Below are 23,142 nucleotides of genomic sequence, written 5' to 3'. Positions count from 1 at the left end.
TCCCCCCCGCTATGAAGGCCAGCATCCCATTCGCCTTCCTGACCACCTGCAGGCTGGGTTTTTGCGACTCATGCACAAGGACCCCGAGAAGACTGAAGGGTGACCTGGTGGAAGTCTCTAAGATTATGAAGGGGTTCAATAATCCAACAGGGATTTAATGGGAAACCTCTTTACCCAGCGAGTGGTGAGAATGTGGAACTCACTACCACAGTGAGCGGTTGAGGTGAACAGCGTGAATACATTGAAGGGGAAGTGAGATACGTACATGAGGGAGAAAGGAATAGAAGGATATGCTGATGGGGGGAGATGAAGAGGAGTGGGTGGAGGCTCATGTGGAGCATAAATACTGACATAGACCAATTGAGCTGACTGACCTGGCCCCGTGCTGGAGACTCAATGGAACAGAGACAAATGTACTTATTGTACATCTACCTGTCGTGGTGGAAAAACCTCTATTTACTATCCAGGATAGAATAAATGTCCTTCATCAGCTTTTATGGATCATTTCAGTGGAAATGTGCTCTCCTAGATTTAAAGAACATCAGCCCACTGGAAGCAAAGTCGTGAGACTGGCCGGTCCAGCAGAAAGAAACCCTCCAACCCTCTCACTTCACCCACTGTCAGAATGAACATGGTTCAGTCCCGGATGTGATTAACAGCAGCAATAACAGCAGAATCCAACCCCTGTCATCACTTGTGAATTCGCTGATGTCTCAGCAGTTGTGATGATTTAGTGAATCCTTTTCCACAGTCAGAGCAGGTAAGTGGTCTCTCCCCAGTGTGAACTCGCTGGTGTGTCCGCAGGTTGGATGAATTACTGAATCCTTTCCCACACTGAGAGCAGGTAAATGGTCTCTCCCCGGTGTGAACTCGCTGGTGTGTCTGCAGGTGGGATGACTGAGTGAATGTTTTCCCACAGTCGGAGCAGGTGAATGGTCTCTCCCCAGTGTGCAATCGGCGGTGTTTTTGCAGATTTGATGCATAAGGGAAACGCTTCCCACACTCAGAGCAGATGAACGGCCTCTCCCCAGTGTGAACGCGCTGATGTATCAGCAGATAGGATGAATCAGTGAATCCCTTCCCACACTCGGAGCAGCTGAACAGTCTCTCCCTGGTGTGAATTCGCTGGTGCCTCTGCAGGTTGGATGAATTACTGAATCCCTTCCCACAGTCAGAGCAGAGGAATGGCCTTTCCCCGGTGTGAACTCGCTCATGTGTCTGCAGGTGGGATAACTGAGTGAATCCCTTCCCACACTCCGAGCACGTGAACCATTTCTCCCCAGTGTGAACTCGCTGGTGCATCAGCAAGTTGGATGATTCACTGAATCCCTTCCCACAATCGGAGCAGGTGAATGGCTTCTCCCCGCTGTGAACCCGATTGTGTTTCTGCAGGTGGGATGAACTTTTGAATCCTTTCCCACACTCGGGGCAGGTGAATGGCCAGTCCCCTGTGTGAACTCGTTTGTGTGTCTGCAGGGAGGATGAATGAGCAAATCCCTTCCCACACTCCAAGCAAATGAATGGCCTCTCCCCAGTGTGATTACATCGATGAGTTTCCAGTTGGTGTGGAAAATGGAATCCTTTACCACAGTCTCCACATTTCCATGGCTTCTCCATGGTGCTGGTGTCCATGTGTCTGTCGCAGTTTGACAGTCAGCTGAAGCCTCATCCACAACAAAACACCTGAACGGTCTCACCCCAAATGTGACTGGTGATGTCTTTTCAAGCTGTGTTGGAGTTTTTTTCCACAGTCAGTTCACTGGAACACTCTCACTCGGATCTATGTGACGCCATGCTTTTCCAATCACACTTATGGTTGAAATCTCTTGAAGCAGGCAGAACAGATAAATATTTCTCCTTGTAGATTCCAAAGGCTGATGTTGTCCAGGTTCCGATGAATGGAGTTAATCTGTCAGATCACCACGAGTATTTATTTTGAGATTTCTGTCTGGAAATCCTCTTCTGATCTCCTGTAACACAAATTTCCAAAATTCATCACTGTCAGTGCAACTTAGAAATTCAGAAAAGACCAGTCTAGTTTTTATAGAAAATGCTTCACTTTTCCCCACTATTCTTACCCTGCTGTATCCCAATAAATAGCCTCCCAATTCTCCTAAAGGTGCCAATTCATGTTGGTTAATGAATCCATGCACATCACTTCCTGTTCAAATGTGTGCATTATGCGGCACTCATTACCTGGTTGGTGATATGGTGGGTGCAGCAAGTGGTCATGATCTGGAACTGGGTGCCCATAGATCTGGTGGCAGTGAAGGCAGTGGTCCCAGGGTCCCAGGTTCAATTCTGGCCTGGGGTCACTGTTCTGTGGAGTTTGCACATTCTCCCTGTGTCTGCATGGGCTTCCTCAGGATGCTCCGGTTTCTTCCCACAGTCCAAGGATGTGCTGGTTAGGTGGAATGGCCATAGTAAATTGCCCCTTGGTCTCAGGGGGCTTAGCAGGATAAATGCATGGGGTTCTGGGAATAGGGTCTGGGTGGGATTGTGGTTGGTACAGACTCAATGACCCAAATGGCCTATATCTGTACTGTAGGGATTCTATGACAAACTGACGACAAATTGCCATAAAAACCAAACTGATTCATTGATGAACTATAGGGAAGGAAACCTGCCACCCAGTCTGGTTCTACACAAGACTCTGGGCACTGTGGGAGCAGATAGAAGTAGGAGAGGCCAGGGTGAAGGAGAGGGATTTTATACATCTACAATTTTGCAAGAACTTTTGACAGAATCTCCCACCAGGAAGGACCAAGGTAGCAGGTGGATGTGAACATCATCAGCTCTGAGTTTCCCTCCAACTTACACACCACCCTGTTTTGTCTGACATTCAGTGCTAAAAGAACAGAAATTTATCTCAAATACTGGGAAGACTGAACCCATTGTCTTCAATCCCCACCACAAACTCCACCCCCTCACCACCAACTCTATCTTCTTGGCAACTGTCTGAACCTGAACCTGGCTATTCACAACCATGGTGAAATATTTCACCCCAAGACGAGCTTCCAACCACATATCCGCATCATCATCAAGACTACCTATTTCCAGCTCAGTATCATTGCTCGTCTCCACCCCAGTCTCAGCTCATCTGGAACTCTCATCCATTACATCATGATGTGAAACTCAGGAGAATATGGATAATGGACGGGGAATGCTGACTGAATAGTTCCACAGGGGGTTGGCATGGATTTGAGTTGCCGAATGGATTCTTCCCATGTTGTAATGTCTCCATGGCTGGAAATACATAACGTTGATATACTGCTATATATTTCAAGACAAGAAGTAGAGAATCATAAACAACATAGGAAACACCATACAACTACGTTAAATATATCTCTATCTCATTCGAATTTACTGTTCACGTGAATATCAGCCCTCTCCTGGGAAACTCCCGCTTTAATTGTGAACATTAGGTAAGAGGCCATCCTATTAACCAAACGAATAAATGTGTCAAACTGAGCTCAGTGATGTCAGTGTCTTTGAAATAGATACCTGGATCTCGTCCTGCTCCTAATTCCGATGTTCGTCTGTAAACTTTCCAGAGGCTGCACTCTCCCTGGATTCACTTCCTTTTTTTTTCAGATGCTACAAGTCCCCAATTTCCCCCAGAATGGGAATGAGAAATGGAAAGGGGGAAACATTGATTTCCTCCCAGATGTTGCCCAGAGGAGGAAGTTTCACTCTAAAACTCAGTAGCGGACTTCCGCATTGTGACATCACAATGGAACCCTGCCAATAGGAATCACTGCTCCGCTATGACGTCTCCGGGTTCCAGTCGCAGGCCCGGGCTCGCGGACTTGAGAGCCCCGCCCCCACCCATTGTTCCCCTCCCCCTCCTCGAGCCAAGGTTTCCAGACAAGCGGCTGGCGGCTCCGGCCAGAGCGAGAAGCCGCTCAGTGATCTCCCCGTCTCCCCCGGCCCAGGAGTGCGCATGTCCAAGGGGAGGGGAAAGTGCGCATGTGCAGAGGAGTGTCCGCCCCCTGACCCGCATGCGATGGGATTGACCAATGAAAAGAGTTGGAGGACCGGAAGGACTCTGGTCCTCCAGCCAATCAGAGCTCCCTCATTGTCTGAATACGGAGGTGGACAATGTGCTCATTCCTGCCCAGTAAAGTTGCTGCTGCTCTCCCTCTGAATGAAGATTGAGCTTCAGACTCAAACCTCCTCCTGTCTTCACCATCTGTGAGTAAAACACTTTCTTTTCTCCCGCTTTCCATTTTTATTTTGGGCTTCAATTTTGAACTTCCAGGTCACACTCGCTGACTAAATAAAAATCATCCTCAGATTCTTCATGTATTTGTAACCAGGTAATACAGTGTACTACACACATCATCAGGCTGTTCATTCATGTCCAAAGTGAAACGTGCCTGTGGGCTTGAACATTTTCAGCTCTCTGTGTCCAGGCCAAGACAGGCAGCAGTGAGAGTGGATCTGTCAGTCAGCCTCGATCAGCACCTTCAGGAGAATTGGGAGGATGAATATTAGATACAGCAGAGTGAGAATGGAGGGAGAGTGTGTGGGATGGAGATTTACAGCTTTTGGGGAATGAGAGAGGAAAGAATGTTCCATAGAAACTAGAATTGTCTGTTCTGAATTTCAGTCCTATATTGAAAGTGATGAATTTTGTAAATTCCTTTTACAGGAAATCAGAAGGTGAGGAATTTACAGACAGAAATCTCAAATCAAACATCATGTCAACATCTGACAGAGTTACTCAATTCATCAGGATCTGAATGCTATTGGCCTTTGAATCCAGAAAGAGAAATGTTTCAATGTTCTGTCTGCTTTTGCACTCTTGAAACATCAGTGTGACTGGTACAGCACACACTCACGCTCCCACACACTCACGCTCCCACACACTCACGCTCCCACACACTCACGCTCCCACACACTCACGCTCCCACACACTCACGCTCCCACACACTCACGCTCCCACACACTCACGCTCCCACACTCGCACGCTCCCACACTCACACACACACTCCTCCACACACACGCGCACACTCTCCCAGACACACACACACTCACACATACATTCACCTACACACAGTCCCCCACATACACACAGACTCCCCCCCACACACACAATCCCCCCCACATACATACACACACACCCCACACACACCCCCACACAAACACATACACACACACTCCCCCCCTCCCCACACACACCCACAGACAAGCGCCCCTCCCCCCACACTCCCATGCATTGACTGTGGAAAGAGCTTCCCAGTTACACAGCCATAAAAACTGTTGCAGCATCACAGCAGGGCATCATAATCTTGTTCTGTGTGAGACTTCAACTGATAGTCAAACCTGGAGCAACAAAAGGACACCTCCAACATGGAGAAACCGTGGAAATGTGGGGACTGTGGGAAGGGCTGCAAAAGCCCCTCTGAGCTGCAAACTCATCAACGTATTCACACTGGAGAGAAGCCATACACCTGCTCTGTGTGTGGGAAGGGGTTCACTCGGTTATCTCATCTGCAGCGACATCGACTGGTTCACACTGGAGAAAGAGCGTTCATCTGCTTTGAGTGTGGGGACGGATTCGCTAATTTACCCAGTCTGCAGAGACACCAGCGCATTCACACTGGAGAGAGACCATTCACCTGCTCAGAGTGTGGGAAAGGATTTACGCAGTTATCCAACCTGTCGAAACACAAAATCACTCACAGCAATGAGAGACCCTTTAAATGCTCTGACTGTGAGAGTGGTTTCAAAAGCTCTCGGGAACTGATGATTCATCAGCGCATTCACACTGGGGAGAGACCGTTCAGCTGCTCTCACTGCACAAAGAGATTTAGGACGTCATCCCACCTGCGGGAGCACCAGAGAATTCACACCAGAGAGAGACCATTCACCTGCTGTGTGTGTGGGAAAGGATTCACTCATTCATCCAGCCTGCTGAGCCACAATCTCACTCACACCCAGGAGAGACCCTTTAAATGCTCTGATTGTGGGCGTGGCTTCAAACGTTCTCGGGATCTGATGATCCATCAGCGCAGTCACACTGAGGAGAGACTGTTCAGCTGCTCTCACTGCACAAAGACATTCAAAACCTCATCCAATCTGCAGCAACACCAGCGAGTTCACACTGGGGAGAGACCGTTCATCTGCTGTGTGTGTGGGAAGGGATTCACTCAGTCATCCAGTATGCGGAGACACCAGCAAGTTCACAAGTGATAACTGGTGTTGGATTCTGCTGTTAATCACATCCAGGACTTAACCATGTCAATTCTTATAGTTGGTGAAATGGGAGGGTCAGAGGGTTTCTTTCTGCTGGACTGGCTGGTCTCATGACTTTGCTTCCAGTGGGCTGATGCTCTTTGAGCCTGGGAGAGCACATTTCCACTGAAATGACCCACAAAAGCTGATGAAGGACATTTATTTTATCCTGGATAGTAAATAATGTTTTTCCTATCACTACAGATAGATCTGAAATAAATACAGAAAGAACTGGAAAAACGCAGCAGGTCTAGCAGCATCTGTGGAGAGAGAAACAGAGTTAATATTTTGCACTACAAGATTGGGAATCAATCTAGTAAACCTCCTCTGAACTGCTTCCATGGTGTTTATAAAATGGGACAGCACAGTGCACTGCTGCATCACAACACCAGGGATCCAGGTTCAATTCCAGCCCAGGTCACTGTCTGTGTGGAGTTTGCACATTCTCCCCATGTCTGTGTGGGTTTCATCCAGGTGCTCCGGTTTCCTCCCAGAGTCCAAAGAGATGTGGGTTAGGTTGATTGGCTATGCTAAATTTGTGTTAGGGGGATTAGCAGGATAAATGTGTGGGATTATGGGAAGAAGACCTGGGTGGATGGTGTTGGGTACAGACTCGATGGGCAGAATGGCCTCTGGGTGTACTGCAGGGATTCTATGATCCTTTGTTTAATAAGAGACAAAAATTGCACCCAGTGTTCAAGATGCAGTCTCAGCAATGCCCTGTATAATTGAAGCATAATATCTTTACTTCAATGTTCAATTTCTCTCGTAATAAAGGATAGCATTCCATTTGTGAGAATGCTGATTTATTTGAACAAAGATTTATGGGGTTCTCTTGTTTACAATAACTCCATAACTGTAAACCACACCAGGTTCCAGTGACTTAACCATATGGCTAGAAAGAATACTTTAAATGGTGAATTCAGTAAGTTTATTAACCATTAAAAATGTAACAAGTCAAAGATAAAAAAGGAAAGTATCGATTAACAGTAAAAGGAGAAAGCTTAGCTTTAACAATTGAACATAGGAACTTATGAAATGTTATGGGGAGAAGGCAGGAACATGGGGATGAGGAGCACATCAGCCAGGATCGAATGACAGAGCAGACTTGATGGGCCAAATGGCCTAATTCTGCTCCACGATCTTATGAACAGACTTCTCGCTATCCTTTTCAGACCAGGACATGAAGTATGGCTCCGAAAACATGGATAACTTGTAAAATCAACAGCTCCCAACACCTCCCTGTAGGGCACAGTGGTTTGCACTGCTGTCTCATAGTGCCAGGGACCTGGGTTCGACTCCCGGTTGGGTCACAGTCTGCAGATTTTACACATTCTCCCTGTGTCTGTGTGGGTTTCCTTCACGTGCTCCGAGTTCTTCCTACATCCAAAAGACGTGCTGGTTAGATGCATTGGCCATGCTAAATTCTCCCTCAGTGTACCCGAACAGGCACCTGAGTATGGCGCCTCGGGGATTTTCAGAGTAACTTCATTGCAATATTAATGTAAGCCAACTTGTGACACTAATAAATGAAGTTCCTGGGAAAATCCCCTAGTCGCCGCACTCTGGTATCTGTTCAGGTACACTGATGGAGAATTTAGCATGGTCAATGCACCTAACCAGCACATCTTTCAGACTGTGGGAGGAAACCAGAGCATCTGGAAGAAAACCAGGCAGACACAGCAACAACGTGCAAAGTTCACAGATTCACCCAAGCTGGGAATCAAAGCCAGGTCCCTGGTGCTGAGGCAGCAGTGCTAAGCAGTGTGCCACCGGGCCACCCTAACAAGTCTTGTTATGTTTTTCCTATAACATATAAGACAATATCTTATAATTCCAACAGCATTTTAACCATTCTTATTATGTTTATAATTCTAAATGTTAAAAACTTTTGTGTTCAAATCTACATTCTAGCCTTTCTAACATCTGTATTTATGAATCATTTATTCTTTAATTGTCTTACAATTCAAGCTGTCTATTTAACTAATCTGGCTGCTTTACAATTGTGGGAACTTCAGTCCACAAATAAGGTAGTCGAATGCATTGTTTGAAGCAGGATGTTCTTTATATAAATAAATGACAAAGTTTAAAAACAGTGGTAAACAAAAGGAAACAGGAGCGTTAAAACCAGCCTGGAGTTGCAGACTGAAACCCTGCCCAAAGGCCACACGTGCTCAGAAGGGAGAGAGGTTGAGAAGAACACTCTGTAACACTTCTCCTTCTCTTAAATTTCAATCCCCCATCAGGACAGAAATACAACAAACAAACAACATGGAAGTTTGTCAGGAGCTTTGTGATTGCATTGCGACCTGTATAATACCACTGGTAAATCTCGTAATGATGGATCTGGAATGGGAGATGAAGAGGTCATTTGAGAATCTGGACATGAATGTTCCTCTTCCACTCCCACAGCAGAGTCAACTGGCAAAGCTGGAACCATTTCCTGGTGAACATCCACAGCAGCATGACCCTCTGCCGTGTTCTCAGTAATGGTTGCTGACCCTGAAACTGTTCCTGACTCGGGGTCACACCACAAGTGAATATGGTCTTGGTGTCTGTGAATAACTCGTCCGTTTTACAGTCTCACCACTCAAGATACTGAACCACTTTGGTTTAAAATTATTCCCAATAACCACCTTTCGTTACTCCCAAAGTTCCTGATGTAAACCTGATCACCCGGTTTGAACTGCCTCTCTTTGGTGTGGCAGTCATGTCTCTCCTGCTTTTCTTGTCTCCTGCTCACTTTTGCTCTGAGATCTGGATGAAGCAGATCCAGATGAGACTTCAGCCCTCTACTTAAAAATTCCACAGAATAGAGTCCGGTTGTGGATTGTGGCGTGATACGAAACTGCAACAAAAATCTTGGGAGCTTTGTTCTTAAAGTATCGCCTGCCATTCTTTTCAATCCCTCCTTCAGAGTGTGAACAGCTCTTTCTGCTGGACCATTTGTAGCCAGATGAAACGGTGCAGTACACACATGGTGTATACCATTCCTTTACATGAATTCCTGAAACACCTCACTTGTAAACAGTGTGTCGTTATCTGAAACAAGCGGATCTGCTAACCCAGGGCTTGTGAAAATTTGACAGCTTCTCTATTGTCACAGGAGCTGGAATATTACTCATGATCTGTGCTTCCAACCATTTGGAATTCGGATCTATAACCACCAAACACATGATTCATGAAAGGTCCCCCAAAGTCCACCTGTAGTCTGGACTACGGCCTATCAGGCCACTCCCAAGGATGAAGTGGTAGTGTACCCAGTGTGTTGGAGGGAATGAACTCAGAAGAATCATTCAACACTTAAACCTGATTCAATCGATAAACAGTTTATTGAGTTATGCCAGTGGGGAGAAGCTACAGGAGCTGACCGTGTGCAACTCCACCCAAAGAAAATCATCAACTCTTGTCCAGTTACTCAGCCCATCCCAGCTGGACACAATCCAATCAGGATGGTTATAGATGACGTACATTACACATAGGTGCAATGAAATTAGTATCTGGGCATCATGGGCTTTGTGATCATCTCACGAACAGATAGGTGCCCCCATCATTGTGTTTTCCAGACCCCCTTATCTACCATCCTTGGGCTTTCTTTGGTACACAGACTCCCTTAGTTTGAAAAGGGGTGGATTCAAAGTTCTCAAATGGACATCAGCACCCTTCCTTTGTTTTAAACTAATGACCACACAGTCTGGGAATCATTTCTATTTAATAATCTCACATTTGAAACTTTTTCTTTCAGTATCCAATCCTAGAATTTTCCTTTCCATTGTGTCAATTGCATCAGGAATAAATCTTTGGACCTGACAGGAAATTTAACCCAAGGTCAATCCAACACAGGATTGGTCAGAATCATTTCACAGCTCCCAAATTTTAAATAACCAAGACAAATTAAAACCATCATTCTCATGTATGAATTGTATCTGGATTAAAATTCCTGCAGGTTTAGTAAACTATCCTGGAATCATGTCTCTGGTCAGTAAATATAACATGAAAAAAAAGTTTTATTAATTACGCTTTTAAAAAAAACTTTGATTTAAATCACAGACAGAAAACCTCAAAGCTTGAAGCAATTCACAAATATCACACATACACAAGCAGAGAAACTTAGCATGTTCTTACTAACCTTATTGAGTTTTTTGAGAAAGTGACCAAAGAGGTGGATGGGGGTAAGGCAGTTGACGTGGTATATATGGACTTTAGTAAGGCGTTTGATAAGGTTCACCATGGAAGGCTTCTGCAGAAAATGCAGATGTATGGGATTGAGGGTGATTTAGGAAATTGGATCAGGAATTGGCTGGCGGATAGGAGACAGAGGGTGGTGGTTGATGGTAAGTACTCGTCATGGAGTTCAGTTACGAGTGGTGTGCCTCAGGGATCTGTTTTGGGGCCACTGCTGTTTGTAATTTTTATAAATGATCTGGATGAGGGTATAGTTGGGTGGATTAGTAAATTTGCTGATGACACCAAAGTCGGAGGTGTGGTAGATTGTGAGGAAGGGTGTCTTAGTTTACAGGGAGACTTGGACAAGTTGTAGAGCTGGGCCGAGAGGTGGCGGATGGAGTTTAATGCGGAAAAGTGTGAGGGAATTCACTTTGGCAGGAATAACAGATGTGTTGAGTATAGGGCTAACAGTAGGACTCTGAATAGTGTGGATGAACAGAGGGATCTAGGTGTATGTGTACATAGATCCCTGAAAGTTGGGAATCAAGTAGATAGGGTTGTTAGGAAGGCATACGGTGTCTTGGCGTTTATTGGTAGGGGGATTGAATTTAGGAGCCGCAGCGTCATGTTGCAACTGTACAAAACTCTGGTGCGGCCGCACTTGGAGTATTGTGTGCAGTTCTGGTCCCCACATTACAGGAAGGATGTGGAGGCTTTGGAGAGGGTGCAGAGGAGGTTTACCAGGATGTTGCCTGGTATGGAGGGGAGGTCCTATGAGGAGAGACTGAGGGATTTGAGATTGTTTTCGTTAGAAAGAAGGCGGCTAAGAGGGGACCTTATTGAAACATATAAGATGATTAGAGGTTTAGATAGGGTGGATAGTGATAGCCTTTTTCCTCGGATGGAGAAAGCTAGCACGAGGGGGCATAGCTTTAAATTAAGGGGTGGTAGCTATAGGACGGATGTCAGGGGTAGGTTCTTTACCCAGAGGGTGGTGAGGGATTGGAATGCCCTGCCTGCTGCAGTTGTAAATGCGCCTAGTTTGGGGGCGTTTAAGAGATCCGTGGATAGGTTTATGGATGGAAAGGGTTTGGTTTAGGTTAGAGGGTCATTGCTTTTTAACTGGTCGGCGCAACATCGTGGGCCGAAGGGCCTGTTCTGCGCTGTAATGTTCTATGTTCTTTACAACAACAATAACCAGAAACATTAAGCATTTTTGTGGTTCCGTTTTTAAACTTCCAGAAATGCCTTTAATTAAAGACACAAGGTGAGGTTAATTCCCCAGAAAGATGCATTTTAAAAAACGTAGTCCAAAACAATAATAAAACACATCTACAAACAGGTTCTCACGGCTCGTAAACTTCAAACAATGAATCTTCAGCATTCTCTCTCTCAGCTATAGCTTCTTAAAGTGACCGAGCACTACAAGCTCACAAATCCTTGACTGAAATAAGATGCAAGACCCTTCATTCTTAAAAACCTTTTTTAAGCCAACTTCCTGGGCCTGATTTTATAGGCAATATCTAGTCTTTATTGCTTTAAAATCCCAAACACGTTACCAACTGCAAAATCTTTGTTCTTTATCTGGAGTTGAGGTGACAACACGATAAAATTTTCACAGTTATTCCAAATTCCTCCAGGCTTAAAATTTCCACATTTAACTTGTTCCGATATAAATCCTCAATTATAAAATGAGTGCATAAAATCTCAGCAGTCGAGAAAACTCGAAATGTTGGCTCTAATCTCTCTCCACAGATGCGTCAGACCTGCTGAGATTTTCCACCATTTTCTGTTTTTGTTTCAGATTCCAGCCTCTTTTTGTGTTTGTTTACCTGAGATATCTCAATTCCTTCATTGTCCAGGACAATATATTCTCAATATCTTTAAAACAGAAATTCAACATTTGATTTCAGGCATTAACATATTCTGTTAGTTTGTTCTTTATTGTCGATGTCAGGCTGGGGTTGTTCCCCTTGGAGCAAAGGAGGTTGAGGGGAGATTTGAACGAGGTGGACAAGATTCTGACAGGTTTAAATAAGGTGGACAAAGAAAAGCTGTTCCCGTTCGCTGATGGGACAGGGACGAGGGGGACAGAGATTTAAAGTTTTGGGTCAGAGATGTAGGGGGAGGAATGTGAGGAAGAATATTTCGATGCAGCGAATGGTAATGACTTGGAACTTGCTGCCTCCGAGGGTGGAGCAAATGGACACACTAAACAATTAAAGGAAATTGGATGGATATTTGTGGGGGGAGGTTTCAAACAGAAATGCTCATTAAATATCCCTGAACGTCCGAACACCCTGTCACTCTGTGATCCTTGTGAAATTTAAAACAAAGTATTCGCAACAAGACTCAAAGAGAATCAGCCCACTAGAGGCTGAGACTGGACAGTCCAGCAGAAAGAAACCCTCCCCATTGACCAACCGTGAGAATGAACAAAATACAGTCCTGGATATAACTGAGAGCTGAAACAGTAACAGCAGAATCCAAACCCCTGGAATCACTCGTGAATTCGCTGGTGTCTCAGCAGCTGGGATGAAACTCTGAATCCCTTCCCACACTGGGTGCACGTGAATGGCCTCTCCCCAGTGTGACGTCGCTGGTGTGTCTGCAGGTGGGATGACTGCGTGAATTTCTCCCCACACTGCGAGCAGGTGAATGGCCTTGCCCCGGTGTGAACTCGCTGGTGTGTCTGCAGGTGGGATGACTGCGTGAATTCTTTCCCACACTGCGAGCAGGTGAAAGGCCTCTCCCCAGTGTGAACTCGCTGGTGTCTCTGCAGGTGGGATGACCGAGTGAATCCCTCCCCACACTGAGAGCAGGTGAAAGGCCTCTCCCCAGTGTGAACTCGCTGGTGTCTCTGCAGGTGGGATGACCGAGTGAATCTCTTCCCACACTGAGAGCAAGTAAATGGTCTCTCCCTAGTGTGAACTCGCTGGTGTGTCTGCAGGCTGGATAACTGAGTGAATCCCTCCCCACGCTGAGAGCAGGTGAATGGTCTCTCCCCAGTGTGAACTCGCTGGTGTCTCTGCAGGTGGGATGACTGGTTGAATCCCTTCTTACACTGAGAGCAAGTAAATGGTCTCTCCCCAGTGTGAACTCGCTGGTGTCTCTGGAGGCTGGATGACTGGTTGAATTCCTTCTTACACTGAGAGCAGATGAATGGCCTCTCCCCAGTGTGGCTGCGCTTATGTATTTCCAGCTTAGATGGGACTCCGTATCTCTTCCCACAGTCCGCACATTTCCATGGTTTCTCCATGGTGCATGTGATCTTGCCTCAGTTGCAGCCTTGTCCACACACAGAACACAAGTACAGTTTCTCCCAGCTGTGATATCTATTCAGGCTTTGTAACTGGTTAAAGCTCTTTAGTCAGTGCACTGGAACACGGTTGGTGCTTTTCCAGTCACACTGATGTTTGAAATCTTTTCAAATCAACAGACCGGACAGCCATTTCTCCTCCTGGATTCAAAGGCCAATTCAGGTCCCAAGGAATGTGACTGTGTCACATCTCGATGTGACTTTTGAGAATTCTGCCCACGATTCCTCTCTCAATATCCTGTAAAACGAGTTGAAAAAAAGTCATCAGTGTCAGAACAGAAAATTCTACTTTCCACGGAACATTCTTTCCTCTCTCATTCCCCAAAAGCTGTAAATCTCTGTCCCCCACACACTCTCCCTCCATTCTCACTCTAATATTCACCCTTCCAATTCTCCTGAAGATACTGATTCAGGCCAATTGAAAGATCCACACTCACTGCCTCCACTCCAGCACGTGGAAATCGTAAGCAATAGAAGCAACAAGTTGGGCCATTCAGCCCATCAGATTGCCACAACCATTGATTGAGAATTGGCTGATAGCCACATTTCCCATGCTATTCCCCCAGATGCCTCGATGCCCCAGTGTCTTCGATATCTCAAAATCTTATGAATCCCCGACTTGAAATTTCTTGATGACTGAGGGTTTTTGTGGTCCAAAAACTTCACCACATCCTTGAGTGAGGAAATCCCTCCTTTCTCTCCACTTTCCTACCTGTTCCCCATAACTCTTGACTCGTTTATCAATCAAAAATCAGTCTAACTCACCCTGGGATATATTCACTGAGCCTCCCCTGATCCCTGTGGAAGAGAAATCCAAACAGCTAATGCTAGGCAGGAGATTAATGCCTGGAAATATCTAAGGTAGTTCCAGGCCAATATTAATCTGTCTTCATTCAGACAGAGGGAGAAGCAGCAGCAGCAATGCTTGACCACAATACAGGAAGCTCCATTCAGCCAAATCTCAGACTCTGATTGGCTGGAGGACCAACGCCTCATCCGGTCCGCCAGGCGTTCCCATTGGTCGATATCCCCGCACGCAAACAATGGCGGGCGGAACCCGAGCCCACGTGGGGTTTTTTTCCCGCCCAGCCGCGCTCAGCTGGTGTCCAATCCGCAAGTGCTCTGCTTCTATAGCCAGTGCCCGTGGCCGCCAATGGGAGGCTGTGTGCTGGGCACGCCCCTGTGACGGCACAATGGAGCCCGGCCTGAATCAGCCAATCAGTCTGCTCCGCGGTGACGTCTCCGGAGCCCCGCCCCCGCCCATTCATTCATTCCCCTCCAGTCTGTACATTCCGCACATTGTTACTCCATTCATTCATACAGAGATCTGCCTGGCAGACTGAATGGAGACTGTCAGCTCTGAGTGTGTGTGTGTCCAGGACTGAGATCTGTCTGGCAGCCTGCATGGAGACTGTCAGCTCTGTGTGTGTGTCCAGGACATGGATCTATCTGGCAGCCTGAATGGAGACTGTCAGCTCTGTGTGTGTGTGTCCAGGACAGGGATCTGTCTGGGCAGCCTGCATGGAGACTGTCAGCTCTGTGTGTGTGTGTCCAGGACAGAGATCTGTCTGGCAGCCTGCATGGAGACTGTCAGCTGTGTGTGTGTGTGTGTCCAGGACAGAGATCTGTCTGGCAGCCTGAATGGAGACTGTCAGCTCTGTGTGTGTGTGTGTGTGTGTGTGTGTCCAGGACAGAGATCTGTCTGGCAGCCTGAATGGAGACTGTCAGCTCTGTGTGTGTGTGTGTCCAGGACAGAGATCTGTCTGGCAGCCTGAATGGAGACTGTCAGCTGTGTGTGTGTGTGTGTGTCCAGGGCATGGATCTGTCTGGAGACTGGCAGCTCTCTGTGTGTCCAGGACATGGATCTGTCTGGCAGCCTGCATGGAGACTGTCAGCTCTGTGTGTGTGTGTGTGTGTGTGTGTGTGTGTGTGTCCAGGGCATGGATCTGTCTGGCAGCCTGCATGGGGACTGTCAGCTCTCTCTGTGTGTGTCCAGGACAGAGATCTGTCTGGCAGCCTGCATGGGGACTGTCAGCTCTGTGTGTGTGTGTGTGTGTGTGTGTGTGTCCAGGACAGGGACCTAACTGGCAGCCTGAATGGAGACTGTCAGCTCTGTGTGTGTGTCCAGGACAGGGATCTGTCTGGCAGCCTGAATGGAGACTGTCAGCTCTGTGTGTGTGTGTGTCCAGTACTGAGATCTGTCAATAAGCACCTTCAGGGGAATTGGGAGAGAGAATATTAGATGCAGCATGGAGGGAGAGTGTGCAAGACAGGGATTCACAGCTTTTTGGGAATGAGAATTACTACATCTGACCAACCATCCCTGAACCTTCACAATAAATCTCTCAGGACACTTTTATCTCTGACTTGTCTGTACTTGTAGCAGTCTCACAAGTATGTGTGCTGATATGAGAGGCTCTGCTCGGCAAGTTTAATGCCCCATGATTGTGTCTTTAATGACTAAATAGGAATGTGCTCAAGCCAGCGACATCCCATAATGCTTTATATATCAGTTAGTAACAATTCATTTGTTAACACAGTCCACAAGGATATATAAATACATTTAAAGGCAAAATACTGCGAAACAAAAACAGAAGATGCTGGAAAATCTCAGCAGGTCTAACAGCATCTGTGGAGAACTCTGACGCTCCAAACGTTGGTCTATTCTCTTTTCTAAGTAAAGCTTTTTTAAAGTCATGATCTTATTGAATGGTGGGGCAGGCTCAAAGGGCTAGATGGCCTACTCCTGCTCCTATTTCTTATGTTCTTAAATATATATAACACAGCTGCCTCAGTCTTGGCCCATTCTGACACATACAATGGTGACTGGCAGGTCAGCCAATTGGTCAGAATATTTAAAATGGCCAAGAATGAGGAAAAGAATGACAAGGGAGGAAAAATGAGAGTATGAGGGAAAGCTAGCTCGAAGTATAAAGACCGATAACAAATGGAGCACTGGCCATAGAGCAATAAAGCACAGAAACAGGCCCTTGGGCCAACTGGTCCAGGCCAAGCTCTGAACCTGTGCCTCAGAATTCCCTCCAGTAACTTATCCAGCACTGATGTGAGGCTCAGCAGCCTACAATCACCAGGCTTCTCTTTACTCCTTAAACAACGGAACAAGATCTGCCACACTTCAATCTTCCACAACTTTGCCAGTGGAAAGAAAGAAGCAAATCTCTCTTGAAGGGCCACTGCAATTTCTTCCCTAACCTCTCAAAAGATCTGAGAATACACTTTAATTAGGCCCAGGGGATTTATTTACCTTAATGCACTTTAAGGTTGAAGATTTCTCCACGAGTATATCTCCACTGCATGGGTTTTCTCCGGGTGCTCTGGTTTCCTCCCACACCCCAAAGATGTGCTCTTAGGCTGATTGGTGTAACAAATTGTCCCTAAATTAGTCTCCCCTCAATCTGGTTTCCAATGTGGAGTGCCATACGCATAGACAAGGGTCATGGGTGGAAGAGGGGACTCACAATGTTAAAATGGGCGGCGTGGGCTCGTTGGGCTGAAGGGCCTGTTTCCTGGGCTGTGTTGTTCTTTGTTCTAAGTACATAAGAACATAAGAAATAGGAGCAGGAGTAGGCCATCTAGCCCTTCGAGCCTGCCCCGCCATTCAATAAGATCATGGCTGATCTGAAGTGGATCAGTTCCACTTTCCCGCTTTCTCCCCATAACCCTTAATTCCCCTGTCTATTAGAAACCTATCTACCCGTGACTTAAATATATTCAGCGAGGTAGCCTCCACCACTTCAACGGGCAGAGAATTCCAGAGATTCATCACCCTTTGAGTGAAGAAGTTCCTCCTCAACTCCGATTTAAACTTCCTCCCCCCCTTATTTTGAGGCTGTGCCCCCTAGTCCTGCTATCCTTTCTGAGCGGGAAGAATCTCTCTACCTCTACCCTATCCATCCCCTATAATACATATAAGTAATAGGTGTGTGGCCCAGTACATAACCTCTTATTCCTTTAGCACCTATGATACTCTCCTCAGTCAACAAGGGGGAGAAATATTCATTTAAAAACTCAGCGATCTCCTGTGGTTCCACACACAGATGGCCACGCTGATTTTTAAGGAGATCTATTCTCTCTGTAGCCACACTTTTAATCTTAATATAGCTACAGAGCCTCTTGGGATTTTCTTTAATCTTATCTGCCAGATCCATATCATACCCTCTTTTCGCCCTCCTGACTGCCCTCTGAAGTGTTCCCTTACACTTTGTAATCACATGGAGTGATTCACTTGTCCCTGTTCGTCTAAACCCAACGTATGTTTCCCCTTTTATCTGAGTGGAGCCTCGATATTCCTTGTCAGCCAGGGAATCCCTGGCGACGTGACCTGATGTGGAGATGCCGGCGTTGGACTGGGGTAAACACAGTAAGAAGTCTGACAACACCAGGTTTAAGTCCAACCGATTTATTTGATAGTAAACTCACAAGCTTTCGAGGGGACTCCCTCTTCGTCAGGTGAATGGAGAGTTCTGGCCTCAGACAGAGCATATAAAGCACAGACAGTTTACAGATTACTGATTAGAATGCGAATCTTTACACCTAACCTGCTGTTCAAGTCCTAAAGTGGCCGACAATGTGAGTGGAAGGAGCACTGATCACAGGTTACAGAGATGTGTATTGTCTCCAGACAGCACAGTGAGTGAGGTTTTGCAAACCCAGGCAAGTCACGGGGGTTACAGATAGTGCGACATGAACCCAAGATCCCTGTTGAGACCGTCCTCATGTGTGCGGAACTTGGCTATCAGTCTCTGCTCAGCGACTCTGCGCTGTCGTGTGTCGTGAAGGCCGCCTTGGAGAATGCTTACCCGAAGGTCAGAGGCCAAATGCCCGGCCTTCACGACACACGACAGCACAGAGTCGCTGAACAGAGACTGATAGCCAAGTTCCACACACGTGAGGACGGTCTCAACAGGGATCTTGGGTTCATGTCGCACTATCTGTAACCCCCGTGACTTGCCTGGGTTTGCAAAACCTCACTTACTGTGCTGTCTGGAGACAATACACATCTCTTTAACCTGTGATCAGTGCTCCTTCCACTCACATTGTCAACCTCTTTAAGACTTGAACAGCAGGTTAGGTGTAAAGATTCGCATTCTAATCAGTAATCTGTAAACTCTCTGTGCTGTTCTATGCTCTGTCTGAGGCCAGAACTCTCCATTCACCTGACAAAGAGGGAAACCTCGGAAGCTTGTGAGTTTCCTATCAAATAAATCGGTTGGACTAAAACCTGGTGTTGTCAGATTTCTTACTGCCTTCCTGAACTGCTACAATGCCTGTAAATACACCCACAGTGCTGTTAGGGAGTGATTTCCAGCTACATGTTCCAGATTTTCACTAACTGTAGGTGGATACCAGATTGATATATTCCATTCACCCACACCCAAGCTGAGTTATCCCAATTATTGTCCAGGACAATATATTCACAATCCTCATTGATCCTTGGGAGTACTGAAGAGAGGCAGATATTTGTAAGAGGAGAGCTTGAGGGTAAGTTAGAGCGATTTTTAAAACTAACTTTGCTAGTTTTTTTCTCTTTAAATTTTATTCCGGAAACCGGAAGCAGTTTGCAAAGAGACTTGGGTAGTTTTTTTTCCTTATCATAAATTGGAACGGTGAGGAATCCCGATACTCTACACAGGTAGAGTATCCTACCCTCCCACCTCCTCTAACCCAAAAAAAGAGAGAGAGAGAGAGAGGCTCAGAGTGAGAGCAGGAAAGTTTGTTTTTGTGTGAGCTGGAAGGGCTTTGACTCAGAGGGCCTCAGCGAAAAGGGTGTGGCAAGGTAAGTTTATAAGTATTTTTAATTACTATTTTCTCTGTGTTTCTAAAAAGGGCAAGTATGAGTGTGAGGCCAGTATGTTGCTCCCAATGCAACATGTGGGAGGTCCTGGAGGCTCCTGGTCTCCCAGACATCCACACCTGTGCTCGGTGTGTGGAGCTGCAGTCCCTACAGGACCTGGTAAAGGAACTGGAAATGCAGCTCGAGGGTCTTCGTCTCATTAGAGAGAATGAGGAGATAATTGACAGGAGCTACCAGCAAGTGGTCACAGCGGGGCAATGGGGAGAAGGCACGTGGGTAACTGTTAGGAAGGGGAAAGCTCACGTGATGGAGAGCACGCCGGTGGATGTCCCCCTCTAAAATAAGTACTCCTGTCTGAGTACTGCTGGGGGGGACAGCTCACCTGGGGGAGGAAGCAGTGGCCGGGTCTCTGGAGCCGAGCCTGACCCAGTATTTCAAAAAAGTAAGAAAGAGAGCAGTAAGGCAGTGTTAATAGGAGACTCCATAGTGAGGGGATCAGACAGGCGTTTCTGCGGACGCAGATGGGAGTTGCTGATGGTGGTTTGCCTCCCTAGAGCTGGGACCCGGGATGTCTCTGGACGCTTCCCAGACATCCTGAAAGGGGAGGGTGAGGAGCCGGAGGTTGTGGTTCATATAGATACCATTGACATAGGCAGGAAGAGGGAAGGGGTCATGAAAAGGGATTATAGGGAATTGGGTAGACAGCTGACAAAGAGGAATGCGAAGGTAGTAATCTCAGGATTGCTGCCTGTGCCACAGGAGAGTGAGAGCAGGAATGGAATGAGGTGGAGGGTGAGTGCGTGGCTGAGGGACTGGAGCAGGGGGCAGGGATTCTGGTTCCTGGATCATTGGGACCTCTTTAGGGGCAGGTGTGACCTGTACAGTAAAGACGGGTGGCACTTGAATCCCAGGGGGACTAATACCTTGGTGGGAAGACTGGCTAGGGGCTACTGGGGGGACTTTAAACTAGAATGGTTGCAGGGAGGGAATAGAGATGAGGAGACTGCGAGCGAGGAGGTTAGCTCCTGAGTAGGGAAGGACTGTAGACAGTATGAGAGGGAGGTTAGACGGGTGATGGAGAAGAGAAATGTCAAGACCGAGGGGCTGAGGTGTGTCTATTTTAACACCAGGAGTGTAGTAAATAAGGTAGATGAGCTTAGGGCGTGGATTGCTGCTTGGGAATGTGATGTGGTGGACATTACAGAGACTTGGATGTCTCAGGGACAGGAGTGGGTATTAAGGTGCCAGGATTCAGATGCTTCAGGAAGGACAGGGAGGATGGCAGAAGAGGTGGTGGAGTGGCACTGTTGATCAGGGACAGTGTCATGGCTGCAGAGAAAGAGGATGCCGTGGAGGGACTATCTACAGAGTCTCTGTGGGTGGAAGTTAGGAACAGCAAAAGGTCGATAACTTTGCTGGGTGTTTTCTATAGGCTGCCCAATAGTGATAGGCAAGTTGAGGTGCAGATAGGGAAACAGATCCTAGAGAGATGTAGTAATAACAGAGTTGTCGTGATGGGAGACTTCAATTTCCCAAACATCGACTGGAATATCCCAAGGGTACGGGGTTTGGATGGGGAGGAGTTTGTTAGGTGTGTTCAGGAGGGGTTCCTGACACAGTACGTGGATAAGCCTACGAGAGGAGAGGCTGTGCTTGACCTGGTGCTGGCGAATGAACCAGGACAGGTGACGGATCTCAGTGTTTTATTCTCAGATGTTGGAAACAGGAAGAATTTTCAATCTGTCTGTTGCCCCATCTTCATTCACCCAAAAACCCACGCTCTGATTGGCTGGAAGAACAGTCTTCCGGTCCTCCAATTCTTCCCATTGGCCAGAGCTGGTGAGGGGGCAGTGAATCAAAGGTGCGCATGTGCGGGTGTTTGGAGTGACTTCGCATGTGCGGATTTTTGGAGTGAATGCGCAAGTGCGGGTTTTTGGAGTGAATGCGCATGTGCGGCCGTGGGGCGGGGCCGGCGCCCTGACCATTGTCTTCCAGCCTTTCCCATTGGACAGCAGCTCAGCGCGACTGGGACGGCATGTCCCGCCCCGCCCCCCCCAAAGTAGGCCTCCGCCCCCCATTGTCTGTCTGCGGGTGGATTGGCCAATGGGAACTCTGGAGGACCGGAAGGACTGTGCTGCGATCGCTGCCTCTCAATCGTTCTGGCCAATGGAAAAAGCTGGAGGACCGGAAGGAATCTGGTCCTCCAGCCAATCAAAGCTCCGCCATTGTCTGAATGCGGAAGTTGGTCAGTGAGTTTGTTGAGCTGCTTATTCCTGCACAGGAAAGGTGCTGCTCTCTCTGAATAAAGATTGAGCTTCAGACTGAGTCAGACTTCCTCCTGTCTCCAACATCTGTGAGTAAAACACTTTCTTTTCTCCCCCCTTTCCATTCATTAGGAGTAATAGAAGCAGGAATGGCCACCAGGCCCTTCAAGCCTGTCCAGCCACTCAATCCGATCATTGGCTGAACCATACGGCCTTCAACTCCTTGCCTTTTCCCAATGATCGAGGAAAAGGCTTATCAACTATTTATCCACCTCCACTCCTAATGATCCAGCCTCCACAACCCCTCTGGGGCAGAGAATACCAGGGATGCAAGAAGAAATTTCTACACACCTCAATTTTAAATGACTGACTCTTTATCTTATTCGGGGCTCTCACTATCTGAAAATATCTCATCGTCTACCCTGTCAAGCTCCCTCAGGATCTTATATGTTTTAATAAAGTCACCTCTTTATCTTCAAAGCCTCAAGGAATAAATAGACAATTTATTTGCTCTTAATAGGACAACCCTCTCATCCCAGGAATTAGCCTGGTGAACCTCTGTTGGACGACTTCTAATATTACTATAATCCTTGTTTAAGTAAGGGGGATCAAAACTGTACGCAGTATTCCAGGCAAGGCCTCACCAACACCCTGTGCAGTTGCCACAAAACCTCCCTGTTTTTAAACTCCAATCCTTTGCAATAAAGGTCAAAATTCCATTTTCCTTTTTAGCGATTGTGGGACTTGGCTGGTAGCTTTTTGTGGTTCGTGCACAAGAACACTTCGATCCCTCTGTACTTCACTCACCCTGCAGTGTCTCCCCACGTAGATAATCTCCATTTTGATTCTTCCTACTGAAATACATGACCTCACACTTCCCCACGTTGAAGTCCGTTTGCCAGGTTTTCATCACCCAATCTATCCATATCCCACTGCAGAATCAAAATATCCTCGTCATAACATGTCCATTCACCTATCTTTGTATCATTCTATTCCTTCCCCAGGTTTCCACTCTGAAAGTGACCCATTTGTTCCAACTCCCTGTTTTCTATGTGACAGCCAGTTTTCAATCCATGTTAACACACTTGCACCAATTCCATTGGCCTTTACTTAATGCACCAGCCTCTTATGTGGCATTTTGACAAATGCCCTTTGGAAATCATAGAATCCCTAGAGTGCAGTAGGAGGCCGTTTGGCTCATCTCGTCTGCACTGACTCATGAACAGAGCATCTTTCCCAGGCCCTAATCTCATCACCCTACACTTTTTCCCCACTAATCCCCCAATTCTAAATCTAAGGGCTAATTTAGTGTGGCCAATCAACCTGACCTGCACATT

General features: G+C 46.8%; 2 protein-coding genes across 2 annotated transcripts; one reads left to right on the top strand and one right to left on the bottom strand.

Annotated features, from left to right (window-relative positions):
* Positions 1-438: 438 nt before the first annotated feature.
* LOC145362577 (uncharacterized) lies at positions 439-13,676 on the bottom strand. The gene is made up of 2 exons (XM_080218578.1): positions 12,912-13,676; positions 439-1,621 (listed from the first exon to the last, which is right to left on the bottom strand). Exons 1-2 carry the CDS (start codon positions 13,664-13,666, stop codon positions 691-693), a joined length of 1,686 nt encoding a protein of 561 aa, XP_080074704.1. The 5' UTR covers positions 13,667-13,676; the 3' UTR covers positions 439-690.
* Positions 5,218-6,198, top strand: LOC145362307 (uncharacterized). Its single transcript, XM_080218389.1, has one exon. The coding sequence runs from the start codon at positions 5,356-5,358 to the stop codon at positions 6,196-6,198; it is 843 nt and encodes a 280-aa protein (XP_080074515.1). The 5' UTR covers positions 5,218-5,355.
* Positions 13,677-23,142: the final 9,466 nt, after the last annotated feature.

Source organism: Carcharhinus amblyrhynchos, unplaced genomic scaffold (genome assembly GCF_965287045.1).
Source record: "Carcharhinus amblyrhynchos unplaced genomic scaffold, sCarAmb.v2.hapA scaffold_38, whole genome shotgun sequence".
Lineage (NCBI taxonomy): Eukaryota > Metazoa > Chordata > Chondrichthyes > Carcharhiniformes > Carcharhinidae > Carcharhinus > Carcharhinus amblyrhynchos.
Note: the sequence above shows the minus strand (reverse complement) of the source record. Positions and strands in the feature narration are given on the sequence as shown.

Bases quoted from the DNA above. Each gene is read 5' to 3' on its own strand.
- LOC145362307 (XM_080218389.1), top strand. From the start codon at position 5,356: ATGGAGAAACCGTGGAAATGTGGGGACTGTGGGAAGGGCTGCAAAAGC.
- LOC145362577 (XM_080218578.1), bottom strand. From the start codon at position 13,666: ATGGAGAAACCATGGAAATGTGCGGACTGTGGGAAGAGATACGGAGTC. The intron at 1,622-12,911 runs GTGATTCCAGGG...CATGGACACCAG, and splicing joins AGACACCAGCGAATTCACGA to CACCATGGAGAAGCCATGGA.